Source organism: Xenopus laevis, chromosome 3S (assembly GCF_017654675.1).
Source record: "Xenopus laevis strain J_2021 chromosome 3S, Xenopus_laevis_v10.1, whole genome shotgun sequence".
NCBI lineage: Eukaryota > Metazoa > Chordata > Amphibia > Anura > Pipidae > Xenopus > Xenopus laevis.
Window position 1 is genome coordinate 15,118,061 of NC_054376.1, and position 18,246 is coordinate 15,136,306.

The 18,246-nt window shown below is 39.2% G+C and overlaps 1 protein-coding gene across 2 annotated transcripts in view; it reads left to right on the plus strand.

The window, feature by feature from the left end:
- The window catches only part of tnip1.S (TNFAIP3 interacting protein 1 S homeolog), a 65,904-nt gene extending 48,241 nt beyond the window's left edge, over positions 1-17,663 (plus strand). Inside the window, 8 exon segments of one of the 2 annotated variants that reach the window (NM_001095185.1) lie at positions 1,763-1,891; positions 3,374-3,502; positions 9,152-9,277; positions 9,510-9,575; positions 11,816-11,995; positions 14,449-14,521; positions 14,882-17,584; positions 17,620-17,663. In NM_001095185.1, coding sequence (NP_001088654.1) covers positions 1,763-1,891; positions 3,374-3,502; positions 9,152-9,277; positions 9,510-9,575; positions 11,816-11,995; positions 14,449-14,521; positions 14,882-14,925 — 747 coding nt within the window. In that variant the 3' untranslated portion in view covers positions 14,926-17,584; positions 17,620-17,663. 2 annotated transcript variants of the gene reach the window in all.
- Positions 17,664-18,246: the final 583 nt, after the last annotated feature.

Consider the following 18,246-nt stretch of genomic DNA (forward strand, 5'->3'; position numbering starts at 1 on the left):
TGTAACTGGGGGAAATAAATATTTACACTATGGGGCAGATTTATCAAAGGTCAAATTTTAGGTAATGTATTTTTTTTTAACGCTGATAAACTCGAATTTACTCAAATGGGAGCTTACTTGTGAAAAAACTCAAACGTCTAAAATTCAATCGAATGTTAACGACCCAAAAACTCGAATCAAATTCGAACGTCATTCGAAACAAGTTTTTCTCCGAAAAAAACCTCAAATGTCAGAAAGGCTATAAACATCTTCAAATGGTTCAACGACCATTGACTTCTACATGAACTCGGCAGGTTTTAGGTGACGACCTATCGAATTTGAGTGGTTTCCAGGATAGGGGGAGGATAAATCTCGAAGTCGAGTTGGTGATTTCAAACTCGAAATTGAGAATTTTGATTAAAAAAATGTGAAAATTCAAATTTACGATTCGAAACTTAGTAAATCTGCCCCTATGTGTTCAAAGTCCTCATGATACCTTTAAATCTATTCACATATGTATGATTGAAAAATGCTTGATACGCACCCATGTGTGCAGTCCCTGTTATTCTTGCCAGTTTTAAATGAACTATAATGTGAAATGGAGGGAGTGGCCCCATAGAGCTTATAGTCTACAATTTAGTTCTGTCCACTGCCCCCAAGCATGATTGACTGACACAGAAATTAACTGAATTTCCCTGAATCCCATAAGAGAATATTATCTCCATGGGACATTATTAGTGCAGGAACAGCAACAGGCCTCATACCCTTAAAGGAGTAGGGAAGGCTAAAATTAATTAAGCTTTATCAGACAGGTCTATATAAATACACCAGTAAACCCTCAAAGTAATATCTTTCCTTCTATTGTGTACACATGGACGTCTGTATCAGACTTCCTGTTTTTAGCATAAACCTCCAGGGCTAGGGCTTGAGCATGATCAGTTTGCTATTTTCTTCCCCTCCCTGCTGTAATCTGAGCCCAGAGCTATGAGTGAGCAGGGAGAGACTCAGACAGGAAGTGATGTCAAACCAAGCTAATATGGCTGCTGCTATCCTAAACAAACTGAGAGAGCTTCTAGAGCTTTTTAAGCTGTAAAGCATTCTGCAGAATAAATATAGTCTTATAGTTTGCACTATTGTGGCTAATCTATTGGCATAAACTGCTTCGGTAGCTTTCCTTCTTTAATCATAATCTAGCCATGTAAATTCTCCTTCTGGGTTTCAGGAAGGTGTAACAATCGCTCTGACGCACTGTGTCACAATATTTACATTCAAATGTAACGGTCACCGCCTATGTTTAATGGTCACCACTATGTTTATACTGCAGTGTTTGTAAACATATTGCTGCCCTTTAAAGCTAATGGACCCCAACTCTATTTTGTGGATAAAACAAAAGCTTGCATTCAAATTAAGGGTATATGAAGCCTTACATACAGGTAAAATGTATTACAACTGAAATATATGTTTAGTGGGTGTCCTTCTATGTGTTGGGGGGGATGCATGTTTTTTTCTGGCCTTCTTGCTATGTAGATTCAGCACCAGAACACCCATCATGGTGTATAGTTCCACCAAAACATGTTCATTCTGGGTTAATTGAAGCTTTTTAAAATAGGGCCCACATGCTCTTATTTACAGGATTTCAGAGAAGCGCAAGGGTTTATGATAGTGATGGGCCTGTTCAGTTTAAGATACAACAGGTAGTGAGTAGTGCAATGTAATGCTGCTCCCCACTATTTTGAGTCTTCTCCGCACACTTCCTGAATGTTTCCATTATTCTCTTTCACAGTTGCAAATTCAGAAACTGGAATCCGAGCTACGGGAGCTAAAACAGAAGAGCAAATTTCTACACGAGCAACTGAGCTCCACCAGCAAACAAAGGGAATACCAGGAACGAGAGATTATCCGACTAAACAAGGTAATTGAGCCACAATTGTGCTCTCTGCAGCTTGAGAAGTAACTAAGGGGATTGGACATTCTGTGGAATTGGCATGAAGAGAAATAGAGGTCGACCTTTGGGGAACCTGCTGACAACAATTTTTCCAACATCCATTGGCAGTGGGCTTCTTGTATTATTAATTCTAGTCCTTCCTACAAGATTCAGTCTACTGTCTTGTAAATGTAAGCCTGGCACACGGGTTGTTCTCTGTCAAATTATTTCATCCAGCTAAGAAACAGCCTTAAAGGAGAATTCAACCCCCTAGGTGCAAAAATCCCTCCCCCCGGTCCTCCCCCCCCCCCCCCCGCAAATGCCCCTAACTTGTTACTTACCCCTCCTTCTAGGTCCTCTTCACGGCAGCCATCTTGTCCTGAGCACTCTTCTTCCTGTAGTCATCGGCATTTGGTGGCGTATGTGCAGTAGGAGGCATTTGCCGGTTCAGAGCTACTGCGCATGCTGCCCGAAAGTCACAAAGTTTCCGATTTCTTTTTCGGAAACTTCCTGACTTTCGTCGCCTGGGCAGTAGATTTGAACCGGCAAATGCCTCCTACTGCACATACGCCACCAAATGCCGATGACTACAGGAAGAAGAGCGCTCAGAAGAAGATGGCTGCCGCGAACTCCGCTGGAGAGGACCTAGAAGGAGGGCTAAGTAACAAGTTAGGGGCATTTGCCCGGGGGGGAGGAGGGAGGGGGGCCTACGCAGGGGAGGGGGAAGGGATTTTTGCACCTAGGGGGTTGAATTCTCCTTTAAAACCACCCCTACCATTGACATCACCCGTGCAGATGGGTCTCAGCCCTCCGAAAAAACATACTTTCAGGTCAAGAACTTCTTGTGCTTACAGTGTCAGGTGGTTCCCCCTGAAGTTAGTGGGAGGCAGCAGGCATGGCTTTGGTGTGCATCTCCTCCAGCTTTAATATGCATCATTGAAAATGCCCAGATTGCCATCAAACTTTTAAAAGGAAAATGCCTTATAATTAATCAGATATAATTTATCAGGTTTAATTCATCAGGTTTGAACATTACAAGTTTCACTGTGTTGCAAACCATTTTTAGATATTAGTAGATTCAATTTAAAAAATTTTGTAATATATTGATTACTTTTGACTTTGACTTAATACCCTTAATTAAATACATTTCTGTTTTATATACTTCAAAAAAGTATATAAAACAGAAATGTATTTAATTGAGGGTATTAATAAAAATACGTAAATTCTGGACATAGACATTTATTCAGGATGAAATCGCATATAATACAGTAAATTTATTATATGCAACACAGATCTGAACACTGATCTAGTTAAGGAAATAGTTCTGTTTTGGCACCTGGTAGCCCTGTTTTTTTATTTATACAATTGAGTGTGACCTTTCTCTATGTTAAAGTCAGTTTATTATAGGTACAAGCACCTTGGACATACAAAAGTACATTTTTATAAGTAGCTGTATATTTGCACTTTCAGGCTCTGGAAGAGGCACTGAATATGCAGGGGTCTGGGCCTTTTTCTCCCTCCTTACTTGCATACCTGGAGGACTCAGGACTTGCCCAGCAGGAGGAACTTAAGATGCAGAATGATGTCCTTAAGCAACAGGTATTTTTGGACTCTCATTTCCTCTCTCTTTCCTGCATGTGCCCAAAATATTTGAATCTGTGTGTGTGTTTGCACATTACCCTCCAATCTGGTAGACAATAATGAATAATATATGGTGCTGGTTTCAATTTGGGCTAAAAATTAATATTAAAAATGGCCCCTTTATTAGAGCTTCCTACAGGCTTCAGTTCCCTATGAGGTCAGCCTAGCTGCTTTTTGGTTTGTTGGTGCCGCTGGCTCTGCACAGACTGGGAAAGGAGGCAGCACAAAAACGGAACTAGAGGGGGGCCGGCCCTGGCGCAGGACGCGCAGCTGGGGCCCCCGCCCCCTCCGTACACCCGGAACTGGCGGGGAAACATGCGGCGGGCGGACTGCCGGGGGGCCCTGAGGGGGTGCGGCCCCTGGCCCGCTCGCACCCCCTGCTCCCCCGGTAGTTCCGCCCCTGAGGCAGCAGTAAGTGAAACAGAGAGGTGGGACTAGAAAGGTTTTTGTAGAAATTTTCAAAAAATCAACAATATAATGCTACTTTTTAAAGCACATTCCTTCTATAATTCACTGGCACATTCTTGTTTTTCACACAATATGTCTCCTTCAAATAAAGAAACCATGTAAAAAGGGCCATATTATTTTTTTTCTTTTTCCCTCTCCATGGATTAATGAATATTTTGTTTGTTTTTTAACTTTGCTTTTTCTTGTTAACAACAATGGAAAGAGACAAGATTCTTGATTACTTTTAAAAATTCCACACTGGCGCTTTTTCAAGTAGTAATTGTGGTGCCAGCGCTACTTGCTAGCAGTTATCATAGTGCTACGGTTTTGGTCTTTCATTAAATAACTTTAAATATACAAACAGCTCCCTGACTCTTTTAGTAGCCCATACAGAGAAATACTTTAAAGCTTAGCCAGCTTAAGTATCCTCTTTCATTTCTGCAACATTTCTGCACGAAAAATACAGTGTAAATAATTGCTTCAATAGTAATGGCTTTGCAGTGGAACTGATGTTCAGAATAAACATTTGTTAAGCAGCCATGTGTCAATCACGGTAAAAGTTTTTTTTAAGTACAGTAAATACAGGATGTCTTATGAGAAATTGCAAATGTCTCCGTTCCCAGCAATTCTCTGAACTCGGAGCAAAGGGCTTTTTTTCTTTCTGCTGCTATACAAATAGACAAAATAATGGGAGTATGTATACATTAGCAACAGCTAAACATTAAGTGAGTAGACATACAAATTAAGTTGCATTATTTGACTGGTAGATCTTCAATAATAAATGATTGTCATAACATTTTAAAAAACAGTGACATATGCCCACAATTCTGCATGTATGGACTTGTAAAACCATAATTTGGACCTAATATGATAGCTGCCACCACTGTTCCCACACATTCACAAATATCTTTTATAAAAATGACTACAAGTATGGGATCCGATATCCAGACACCCTTTATCCAGAATTGCAGGAAGGCTGTCTCCCATCGGCTCCATTTTACCCAAATAATCCAAATTGTTATAAATGATTTCCCTTTTCTTTGTAGTAATAAAACAGTAGATATAATTAATCCTTATTGGAAGCAAAATCAGCCTGTTGGGTTTATTTATGTCTGTTTACTTGATTTTCCAAATGATGGAAAGATCTATTATCCAGAATACCTTAGGTCCCGAGCATTCTAGATAACAGGTCCCATACCTGTATTGTTATTAAACATCAGGAAGGCATTATCATAGTGGTGTTTAGGTGTTTGGCATTAGAAAAATATATTTTTTTAGTAGATCCAAATTACAGGAATATCCGTTATCTAGAAAACCCCAGGTCCTGAGAATTCAGAATATCAGGTCCCATACCTGTACTTTATTACAGCAAGAAATTGATCATCGATGCTTAAAAGTGGACAAAATCTCCCCACGAAATAAAGATTTTTTTTTTTAAAGTTTTTATTTTAAATTCAAACATTTACAAAACCAATAGAAAACAGAGAAGAAGAAGAAAGTAGGTAGAGAGAGGAGATGAGACAGAGGTACAAGTTGTCATATACATTATACTGTATGATTTTAGATATACTTAAACAGTTTGAATATTTAGCCAAGTACCCCAAATAGCTTCAAATTTTCCTGGGCAACCTCTAGCCAGATAGGTCAATTTCTGGTTTGAGAGAGAGAGTCATTTATCAGTTTTTGCCAATATTGTATTGAAGGAGGGGTTGAGGGATTTCCAATACATTAATATGGCTTTTATGGCATAGTATAACAGCTGTAAGTAACACACTCTAGAGTAGGGATGGAGCTGCAAATCCCCTGTTAACCCCAACAGACAGTTCTGGTGAGCGAATATTTGGTAATGCAAGCTTTTCATTTAAGTATTGAAGTACTGCATCCCTGAATCTCTGGGTTACCGGACAGGACCAGAATATATGGAACATGGTGCCAATTTCCACTCTACATTTGGGGCATTGATCTGATACTGTTCCATAAATTTTTGCCAGGCGAAGTAAACTCTGTTTAGGAATTTTAATTGTATGTACCTGTCCCTCATAGAGATGGATAGTTCAGTTACAAGCTTAAGAGCATCCTTCCATTTTTCTTCATCCAGGTCGGGAATATCTCTTTTGCCATTTGTACCTAACTCGCTCAAGGGGAGAGGGACCAGTGGTAGATAGTATAGCAAATAACCAGGATAGGGGTTTTGTCATGTCTAGCCTGTATAAATAGGTCTCAAGTGTTGCCGCCTCTAGGTTTTACTGGAAACTGTACATGAAAAGCGTGGCGTACTTGCAAATACCTAAATAGCATATCTGGGTGGGGATTGACTACCTGTCGTATTGTGTCATACGTTTTGCATTCACCCTCAGAGACAATATCCCAAAGAGTTTTTATCCCCAGCTGTGCCCACCTGCCAATGTCTGGGAGTGAATGAAAGTGGGGGAGGTAAGTAAAGCCCCACAGAGGAGTATGTGGGGACCAGGCTGTAGAGGCACCCCGGACTAGTTATTGAGACTTATGAAAGACATGTACCGCCGTATGCAAAGGAGTAGTGGTGACATAATGAAATGAGAAACCTCGGTAGGGGTGGAGTTTAGCAAGAGCCTCATGGGAGCCTATGACTGCAGCTTCTAAGACCACTGCTGAAGTTACTTAACAGGAATCAGCCACCAATGGACATACACCAACTGGGCAGCAAGAAAATAAAGTCTAAGGTTGGGTAATGCTAGGCCTCCTCCAGAGGAGGGTGCCTGAAGTACCTTAACATTTAATCTTGGGTGTTCCCCTGCCCACAGGAAGCCTCTAATTATTTTATCAACTCTAGTGAACCATTGAGATCGGGGGGTTATGGGAGAGTTATGGAGAACATATAGAAATTTGGGAAGAAAAATCTTTTTGAACATGTTAATTTTGCCTGGAAGAGAGAGGGGTAGGTCTTGCCATACTGAAACTTTATTACTCAACGCCTCTACTACTGGATCCAAATTTATCTATTCATATCTATGAAGATCCTTGTGGACTACTATGCCCAGATATTTGAATAAGTTAACTACTGAGCTGTAGCAGACTATTAGGTGTGCCCGGATTGAGGGGGTCTATGGAAACACCTCGGATTTAGAGAGATTGATTTTTAAACCTGAGTATTGGCCAAACTCAGAGGCCATTGTCAGGAGATTTTATAGGGCTGTAGCTGAGTTAGCCAGGTACCACAGCATATCATCAGCGTAAAGTGAATTTTTTTCAGTCAAGTTTCCTCTATTTCTTCAGTTTCCCATAATCTTATGACCAGGGGATCTATGGCAAGGGCAAAAAGCAAAGCTGAGAGGGGGCATCCCTGTCAGGTGCCCCTTCCCAGGGATATGTCTGCAGATAGCTGCCCATTTACCAATACCTTAGCCCGAAGATGAGCATACAATATCTGAATCCACTTCCGAAATTTGGGGCCAAATTTATATTGGGTTAATACCTCCCATATGTATTGTCTACTGTACCTAGTAATTACTTGAGTCTCTCTGAGACATCTGGAGGTGATTGATGTATACTGAAAATACTTCTCAAATTGTTGTGTCATTGACAATTGTTGTGCTGGGTCTGTGATCAGGCCATTCACACCAGTGACGGCCTGTATCATAGTCCTTGGTACATCCCCCCTAGCCAGTAAAGCCAACAGCTTCCCATTCTTGTACCCCTTATCATACCAGACAGCCGCTCTGTAGAGTTCATGTTGTGAGTATTTATCTATTAGAATTAAATCAAGATCTCTATGAGCTGATTGCATAGCCTGTTTAGCTGTATCAGATTAATTTTGTGTTAGTTCCATTTCTGCTTTAGCTAGAGTATTTTGGGCAAGAGGTACAGCCTGTTCCCCTTCTCTGCGAGTTGATTTAATCAGGGAGATGTAAGCGCCCCTTATATAGGCCTTACCAGCGTCCCACACTGTGTGGTTTACTGCAGTGCCCTGATTTACTTCCCAGTATTGTGTCAGCAAGGGGAGGAGACGCTCACTTACTTTGGGGTTAGCTATCCATATGGGGGGTAATCTCCATTTGTCCCCTCAAACTTGGGGGGTCCCACCCAGAGATAATAATAGGTGGGTATGATCAGAGAACATCCTTGTCAAGAATTCTATAGAGTCAGTAATACAGTAATATTTCAGCTGTACCTAGGTCTATACGAGACATTGCTGCAGAGGCCATAGAGTAACACGAGTACTGTTTAAGCTGGGGGTGTAGCCACCTCCAGATATCCAAGAAGCCTGTGTTTTCCACCAGCGGGCAAAGTATTTTGTATCGTGGGTAGAAGGGTGTAACCTATCAAGGGCCGGGTCCAGGACAAGATTAAAGTCTCCTAAATAAAGATGATTTAACCTTACTGTACATTCCTATTAAGTAGGTGCGGCCTCCAAAGAAATTCTGAAGAAATGTGGATGGTGGGTGCATAATGAACGATGTTGATTGAAATATTAATAAAACTTCTCTTTAATTGCCTTTCATGACACATGATGTTTGAATGAAGTATAATACAGAGGTTTTCAGACCAGCCTTGTACATTTTGTGTGTAGTGCTTCTCCTTTAATTCAGTGCTATTACTTTGGGTAATATACCCTTTAATGCTGGCTGTTGTGTAACTGTAAAGTGCTTTAGGTAATAGATGCTTTGGTGTTGAAATAAAAATGTGACATGCACTTAAAGCACAAAAGGCTGTTTCTTTACAATCACTTGAAAATTATGACTACATTCTGCAAAGGTGCCTAAAAGAACAGTAAACAATATATACCTCGCTTTTCCCCACAGTGCAGAGGACATATTTTACTGGTTTTGTCATTATAGGCCATGGTCAAACTTAGCTTATTTTTCCTGCATTCACTGAGACAAGCTGTCTGCAAGCTCAGAACCTTAATGTGCATTTACTGTATAGAAAGCATAGTATTTTTCATTAATTATTGCCTTTTCATTGTACATGGAGAAGCCCTTAATCTAGCCATGAACAATCTTGTTCCTGTATGATCCTATAGGGTGGCCCACCTACCAAGCAATCAAGCAATCACCTTTGACAGCTTAGTTGGAAGGGTGGCATGAGATTTTCTCTTTGCAGCAACTTTGCTGTCATTCAGTTTGTGTAATTGGTCCATGTAATGTGGCCGTTTCACTGCACAGTGCTTTCCCCATTTAGGTGAAGATCTTTGAAGAAGACTTCCAGAAGGAAAGGAGAGACCGGGAGAGGATGAATGAGGAGAAAGAAGAATTAAAGAGAAAGCTGGAACTGCTGCAGACTGAACTGGGGCAGATGAACACGCAGGTAAATACCGGGCTCCTATATCTAATCAGAGAAATTAGGATTGTAAACTCCTTGCAGAAGTAATAAAACAATTGAGGTGCATTGGTGCTGCAGGCTTATTACAAGTGTGTAAATCAAAAGGGGGAAAAGCATTTTAATAAACCTGTGCATAACTCTAAAACCTGTCAAACCTGAAGTGCTATTCAGTCCAATATGTTCAGTTTGTCTGACACCAATCCATGTCTGATTTCAGTTGCGCTCTTGCCAGGAAGATTTGCGCAGAGAAAGGGAAACTCCTCGTGACACTGTAAGGCAACAGGTATGACGTTTCATGATTTTTATTTCCTATTGTTTATATTTTTGCCATATTGTTTATATTTTAACAAGAATTTTTCGGGTAAATGAAGACCTACTAGGAATGTAAACCCATTTTACCTGATAAAAGAAAATCTAATTCAACTAAATTTTCCAACATACATTCATTAAAGGAGAAAAGATACCCCCTTTTTGGGTACTGTACGCTCATCCAGCTGGGCTTATTTAGCTGCATAAACCTGGAAAATAATCTATATCTATCTGTGTGTGTGTATGTATTTATATTATAATGGATTTTTTTGTAATATATATTTTGCACATAATCCAGAGTGTGGTACTATGTCCTGCTATTACCTGCACCCAGGCATGTTGGACCAGTTATGCGAGTGCTCCTCCTTGATGACATATAAATACATATATATTTCATTTCTGTGTAATTGCAAAAGCAGTGTTTTTCCTGATACATTGCTTCAATTGTCAGAACCACCAGCGCAGGGAAAAGAAAGCGACAAACTGATGCAGCAGACATATTTGCAAATAACTCTAAAACCATTAAAAATGTGTACTGGATATATGTTATAACTTGCTGAGAATTACAATTAAATTACTCTCTTTCACTTCAGTCCATTTTTTTTTTATTTTAGAAACCATTTGTGCTTCAAAGCTCGCAAAAAATATAGATCAGGGGTTCTCAATGTTATGTAAACACCCAGCTAGAAATGAAAAATACGGGTTACAGATGTGTGAGGCCCACTTTCACAAAAGGAGGGGGTCCTTCCCAGAAACACACAGTTTTGCAACCATCGAAGCATAAATCCTGAACAGTAAGGGCTGTTTAGCTGAAAATATCTCTGCTCAGCAAAGTCTTGCACAAACACAGATGAAGCTTTGGAAATATTCAGCACTGCTTTGGGGTGGTGGCACACGTGGCGATTCCGGAGAGTTTCTGCCCAGTGACAAATCTCCTCTTCTTCAGGAGACTAATGTCCCCGAAATGCCTTCCCACCGGCGGGATGGCATTTGGATCGCTGGTGAAGCAGCTTCGGAAAATGAAAAGATTTGAATGCGGTCCCGCCGGCGATTCACATTCTTGCCGGGGAGATTAGTCGCACGAATAATAGGAGATTTGTCGCTGGGCGACTAATCTCTCTGGAATCGCCACGTGTGCCACCACCTTTAGGGAATGGCCTCTGTACTGAGAAGGTGGATGGTAGAACTTCTCCCTGCTGCTTAGGTGAATAGTGATTTTTTGTAATACAGGAAAGTATATTGTATGAATTGAAAGTGGCTTCATGAGTCACCAGATGTGCGTCAGACAAGGCATTCATTAAATCTTGGCATTTTCTTTAAAAAGTGCAGTTATAAAGGTCAGCAGATGCATTTTTATTAGGGCCCAGTTGTTGGCCTTTGTCACTAAAGTAGTTCCATGCTGTCGGAATTATTATAATACTTAATTCTGTATGCACGGGTGTTAAAAGGGGTGGTTCACCTTTTAGTAAACTTTTACTATGTTCTAGAATGGCCAATTCAAAGCAACTTTTCAATTATTTATTTTGTATCGTTTTTCAATTATTTGCCTTTTTCTTCTGAATCTTTGCAGCTTTCAAACGGGTGTCGCTGACCCCTTCTAATAAACAAATTCTCTGTAAGGCTACAAATGTAATGTTATTGCTACTATCTTTCTATTCAGGCGCTCTCCTATTCAGAACCCAGTCTCTTATTCAAATCAGTGCATGGTTGCTAGGGTAATTTGGACCTTATCTACCAGATTGCTTAAATTGCAAATTGAAGAGCTGCTGAATAAAAAGCTAAATAACTCAAAAACCTTAAATAATAAAATATGAAAACATTGCAAATTGAATATCACTCTCTACATCATACTAAAATTTATCTCAAAGGGGAACAACCCCTTTAAGGCACCAAGTTCACAGTGTGATAGATAAAAGTCAGATGCTAAATAAAAACCTTCAGGTGCATTTAAAGGAGAAAAAAAGGTATAATAACTGGGAGGTTCCAAATGTTAGCCCCCCCCAGGCCAGTGTTCTTGTTAGCTGAACCAGTCCCGAGTTAGTATAGCTCTGTGCCTGCAGCCCCTGTATGCCAAAAGAACTGCCCCATTCAGTTGCCTAGAGCTTTAAAGTCACATGACATAAAGGGTTCAATTTCAGTTTGATGTATTAGTTAATACGGGTCCTGTGTGCAAGGTCTGAATTTGTAAATCATGAAATTGCTTTTGTTTTTCAGACTTTAGGGGAGAGGTATATAGTAGACCCCCACATGGGCCATGTCTGTCCCCCATACCAGTATCCATACAGGCCACCTGGCCTGGTCTATCCTGCGTTTGAAGACTGGCAGATCCGTTACCCCCCTCCAGTGGTTCACCCTGAGCACTCTCAAGTACAGGATGTGCCCAATGTTCCTCCCGTAAGTTCTGAGCTTATACATGTCATACATTATTCAATCAATTGCAGTGCTTAGGCCAGCATAGACAAATTGAATGGTCATCTGCTGAACAGGAGAAAGGGATCTAGGAAGTTCAAGCATCTACTGAATTACATGGGAAATGTGAATTAAATACTAAAAATGATCATGATCATACTGTGTGTAATTTATTTGATATTTATAATATTTTTAAAAAGCCACTTTATAGTTACTTTAGGCTCATTGCACATGTGATGTATTTTTTTTTTTTTTGCTGTAATTGGGATATGATCACTTGGGTGTCATGTAAAACTCAGTAGGTGGGATTTAGTGTAGAAGGTATTCCATGAAGATGGACATTTTTAGCAGTTTTTTTCTCAGGAGTCCCTCTGTTTTAGCTCTCCAGCAAATGTAGCAGAAACCAATTCAATAAGAGAATACAAGCACAAATGGGATAGATATAAAATGATTTCAAAGGCTAATGGGTAGACAAGATGGACCAACTGGTTCTTTTCTGCCGTAAATAGATTGCAGCACTCCAGGTTTTTCCAATAAAACCGCTTTTATTTCAACATAGCATAGCGACGTTTCGGATACAAATGATCCTTTATCAAGCTAACAAAAAACATCACCATAACTTCCTTATATACCCAGAACCTCTAGTGGCCATCACCCAGAATTACACATGTTTGGCAAAACAGTATCTAACCCACATTACATTGAACAGGGTTATATTTTACATACATTGTATCACATCAAGAGTTTAAACAATGTTATTAAAATTTGTATCATATCACTTATCTAGCTTGTTTCATGTCTTGTTCATTATCTCCCCTCAGTAGATCATGCTGATGTTCTATAGAAGGTAAAGGGTACACAGTAATTATGAGCAATTAAAACCAGAGAATAAAAACTTTTTGTTATTTTAAAAACTTATTAAAAACAAATATCAAATATCAAATCTATATCACTGCACTCAATTCATATTCCTTGTTCATTCCTCTAGGGGTCATAGTGTCCAATCTACGGATCCAGCCTGCTTCACATTTAAGTAGTAGTTTAACTCTATCTCCCCCTCTTCGAGGTCTAGGGATTTGTTGTAAAACCTGAAAGCGTAATTGGGAGACAGAATGACCAGCTTCAACAAAGTGTTCTGCTACAGGGCTTTGTCGTACCCCTCTCCTAATATCAGATTTATGTTCACCCACTCTATCCTTAAGTTGTCTGGTCGTCTGTCCCACATACATAAGTCCACAAGGACATTTTAAAGCATACACCACATATGTGGAAAGACAGGTATGATACCCCTTTATCTTAATAGCCGTACCTCTATGTGGATGATAAATCGTATCATACGATTTATCATCCACATAGAGGTACGGCTATTAAGATAAAGGGGTATCATACCTGTCTTTCCACATATGTGGTGTATGCTTTAAAATGTCCTTGTGGACTTATGTATGTGGGACAGACGACCAGACAACTTAAGGATAGAGTGGGTGAACATAAATCTGATATTAGGAGAGGGGTACGACAAAGCCCTGTAGCAGAACACTTTGTTGAAGCTGGTCATTCTGTCTCCCAATTACGCTTTCAGGTTTTACAACAAATCCCTAGACCTCGAAGAGGGGGAGATAGAGTTAAACTACTACTTAAATGTGAAGCAGGCTGGATCCGTAGATTGGACACTATGACCCCTAGAGGAATGAACAAGGAATATGAATTGAGTGCAGTGATATAGATTTGATATTTGATATTTGTTTTTAATAAGTTTTTAAAATAACAAAAAGTTTTTATTCTCTGGTTTTAATTGCTCATAATTACTGTGTACCCTTTACCTTCTATAGAACATCAGCATGATCTACTGAGGGGAGATAATGAACAAGACATGAAACAAGCTAGATAAGTGATATGATACAAATTTTAATAACATTGTTTAAACTCTTGATGTGATACAATGTATGTAAAATATAACCCTGTTCAATGTAATGTGGGTTAGATACTGTTTTGCCAAACATGTGTAATTCTGGGTGATGGCCACTAGAGGTTCTGGGTATATAAGGAAGTTATGGTGATGTTTTTTGTTAGCTTGATAAAGGATCATTTGTATCCGAAACGTCGCTATGCTATGTTGAAATAAAAGCGGTTTTATTGGAAAAACCTGGAGTGCTGCAATCTATATACACTTGAATTGGAGGTATGTGGAGGTGAACATACGTTTGTTGCGTGCACCCTGAAGTGTTAATGACTTGGAGTGTATTGAAGTGTGCTGGATATCGACTGTGAAAGTGGTTCTTTTCTGCCACCAGATTTTATGGTGAGTGTTCATCAAAGGGCGAATAGATAAGTCATCTCAACATTCAGCAAAGCTCTGTTTGCATATATGGAATATAAATTGCATTGTTGTTCCATTCTTTGACAAATAAGCCCCATTGTAGCTGCGCATTATCTTACAGCCTGCATACCCATGGAGAATGGCTAATGTCCTTCCTAGAATGCAGAACTCCAAAACTAAGAAGAAGGAACAAGGTAAGAAATTGATTTCAAGATTTAAAATTAATAGTGGATTTTGAAAAGTGTACTGTGTGGGTAATGATCGTGTCTGCTTGTTGCTTTTGGATTAAATTTATTTCTCCTGCTGGAACAAATAATAGTTTGAATCCTTTCTCGGCACATGCAAGTTGCACTGGAGAGTCAAGATGCAAGTGGGTGCTGGGCAAAACCAAGCACTGCCATCCAATAGATCAAAATGGCATTAGAAACATAACAAATTTTAACAAATTGACACATTTATCAGTTTTTATAGGCTTTGTCTTGGGAAAATATGAAAAAAATATACTTGGTAAATCAATTATTTAAACATATATTTCCTCTTTCCAACTTTTCTAGATGTTTCTGGCAGTGGCACACAGAACGCACCAAGACAGACATGAATCGCTGTGGACATGAAGTCCTATGCTGTAGATTTTTTTGTTGTTGTCACCATGACATCTATAATTCTGTGTAATTACATCTACCCTTATGTCCATCTGCTTGGGCCTGAACCTACAATGGACTGCTTTTCTTGTAAGACAATTCAAATCCACCCTGGAGCTGATTAAAGATTGTGTTTGTGGTTAGTTTTTGTGGGTAGAAGAGGGTACTTGATCCAGATGGAGAAGAAAGAAGGTATGGGTCATTAGAAGCTAAGGTTAACAGTTATTGGGCTACTAGAGGTTAATTTTTCGTATATTACAGAGACCAAATAAGATGGTTTCCTCAAAGACTCAGTAGTTGTTAGTTATGTTATAAAATAAAATGCAAGTCTCGGTATGTTACTTTAAAGCAGCAATAACCTGCTGCTATATGCAAAATGTTAAATTTTCCTGTACAAGTATATACCATGGGGTCATAAACAAAAGGGCATTCTACATTGATGTGTTTATGGAATGCACCAGAAAAGCAATATTCACAGTTGGACAGTTTTGGACTGGCCCACCGGATACCAGGAAAACTCCCGGTGGGCCCAGGTGTCAGTGGCCTATTTCATGGTCATTCCCTATTTCTTAATAATGGAAGAATAGAGTTTAGTATGTAGAGATGAAAGACTCGGAGAATAAAGAGGTTAAGTGAAGAGAGGAGGAATAAAAGTGGGCCCATAGTCTAAGCTAAGGTTTACTGGTGGTCCCCTGGAATCCCAGACTGACACTGCAGTTGGAATATTTCTTGTAGTACTGGGCAGAGTTAGCAGGGCACCTCAGACAAGCAGCCCTTATAAAATAGTGCCCGCCACTGTTGTACCCTGTGCATATGCCTCTTCTGCCTACCCCTAGTTTTTCTCTTGATTATTTACACCTGTAAAGCTCTGTGCCTTAAATGGTATTATACATTCAAGGGGAAATACAATAAATTGCCCATTTAATAATTGAAATTATTATTTTTTTAAGAAACATTGAATGTTGATGGTAAAAAAGGAAATATCTCTGATATGTGGAAGCTGGAAGGAAACATTGGTCAGGGAAAGGACTTACTGTCCACTGCCACATGACCACTATATGAGAGACCAATAAAAAAAGCCTGCAATTACTAAGTGTCAGTAAATAGATGATTTCACTGAGGCCCTAATCACGATAGGGTCATATTTGCTGTCTGGCAGAGAGAGAGAGGGCGATTTCTATGGATAATGGCACTTGTATGTTAAGAGCAGCAGAGGAGCCACACTTTGACCAACTGGAAAGCAATTGTTTTGCTGTTTCACTCCAATACTGGGATGCAAAGGAGAGTCATGGGCAATCCTGATACAAAAGTCTGTTTGTATTTCTGTGGAATGATGGGTTTGACTGTGAGCTAAAGATAATAGAGGAAGAGACCTCTTCACTAAAGGATTAGCTCATTTAGTGTAAGGATCGTAGTTCCCAGTCTGCTGCACCTGGCCTTTTAAACATGACTAAAATGCGTGTATCATCTTCGATAACTGCACTTCTATTTAATAGTTTCATTAAACAGAGCCTCCTGTAGGCTGCCAGTCCATATAGGGACTGACAGTAGCTAATCACAGTTCATATTTGGCACCCCCAGGAACTTTTTTTTTTTTTTTTTAATTTGAATGTGGCTCATAAATAAAAAAAAACGCTGGGACCCCTGTTCTGCACCATATAGTCTACTGGGAGAGGAGGGGTGTTATGTGAGGAGAGAACTATGAACAGGCAGCAAGTAAACACACACAAAAACAAGTAAATGCAACTGCCAGCAGATTGCCTTACAAAACTAAAAACAAAGCAAAAGAGAAATGATGCATTCATTCATCATTTCCATGAGTAAAATATAAGCAAAAATAAATGTGTGGTGGCCCTTAAAATAGATTGAGTGTATATAAATTCTATTACTGAACAGAGGCTTGGGAAATAAAATGGTTAATCTCTGTATAATACAGTAGCAGCCAAGCAGTTGAACTAACTTTTCCTTTCTATTTCATGTATATTTTGTTGTTCCTTTTTAGATATGTATATTCTTTGATGCTATTTAAATGTTTAATATTTTACTTGTGTTTCATTCTTTTACCATTCCCTTATTTAGAATTAAAACACAACTTGCAGTCAGCCATGTTTACAATACCATTAGATAACGCCTGTATGTTTTCTTTAAGATGTGCTGAATCCATTTGGATTTAGCCAAATCCCATCACTTTTTTTGCAGGAACTGGACAAGTCCCTGCTGATCAACAGAACTTCAAAACAAAGTCTTCACCTTGGGAGATAAAATATCAGAAATGCAGAGACCTGGATGTATTTTATCTTCTGTACAGAGGGGGCAGCTTAGTCTGTCAATGTTCTGTAAGTGACAGTTGACATGGACAAATGTCCATTACATCTGCTGAATGAACGACGCAGAAAGTTTGCCATTGCAGTTCCCAGATGACTAATTGTCCAGGACATATTTTCACTTTTGTACCAAGTTTAGGGTCTACAGTACATTTTACTGGATACTTTGTCATTACATTACATTACCTCTGAAAGCCTTATAGGCTTGTAACTGTATATATTCACCTCTTCATATGGTTTCAAATTCCTATATATATATATATATATATATATATATATATATATATATATATATATATATATATATATATATATATATATATATATATATATATAGTATATATTCTAGTTAATAAAATATTTACAGCTAAGTCTGGTCTATTGTTATTGACTCCATGTAGCAAGCATTTGGGACAAGTTTATAATGTTTGTTGATTGGTTGCTAGATGTTGAGCAAAGCTCCGCATCTTTTATAACATTCCTCTCATAGGGATAACCCCTCTTTTTGTGATCCACCACCTCGTCAGGTCTACTCGTAACTATGTCATTGATCGCTCACTAGATCAAAGAAAACCTATCAAAGAAAGTCTCTATATCCACCCAGACTGGTAGAACAAACAACCCCAGCCAAGTAGAAGTCATAGCTTAATACAATTTGGACAACCAATATTTTTAATGCAGGCCAGGGTTACCATCTATTTATAATATAGGGCTCCCCTATACTGTGAGTAGTTCAAAGAATGGTTTGTAAGTCTTTGGGGCAGATTTACATAGGGTCAAATATCGAGGGTTAATTAACCCTCGATATTTGACTGCCGAAGTTAAATCCTTCGACATCGAAGTCGAAGGATTTACCGCAATTCGTTCGATCGAACGATTTTTCTTCGCCCAAAAAAAAATCTTACAAAGCCTATGGGGACCTTCCCCATAGGCTAACATTGAGGTTCGGTAGGT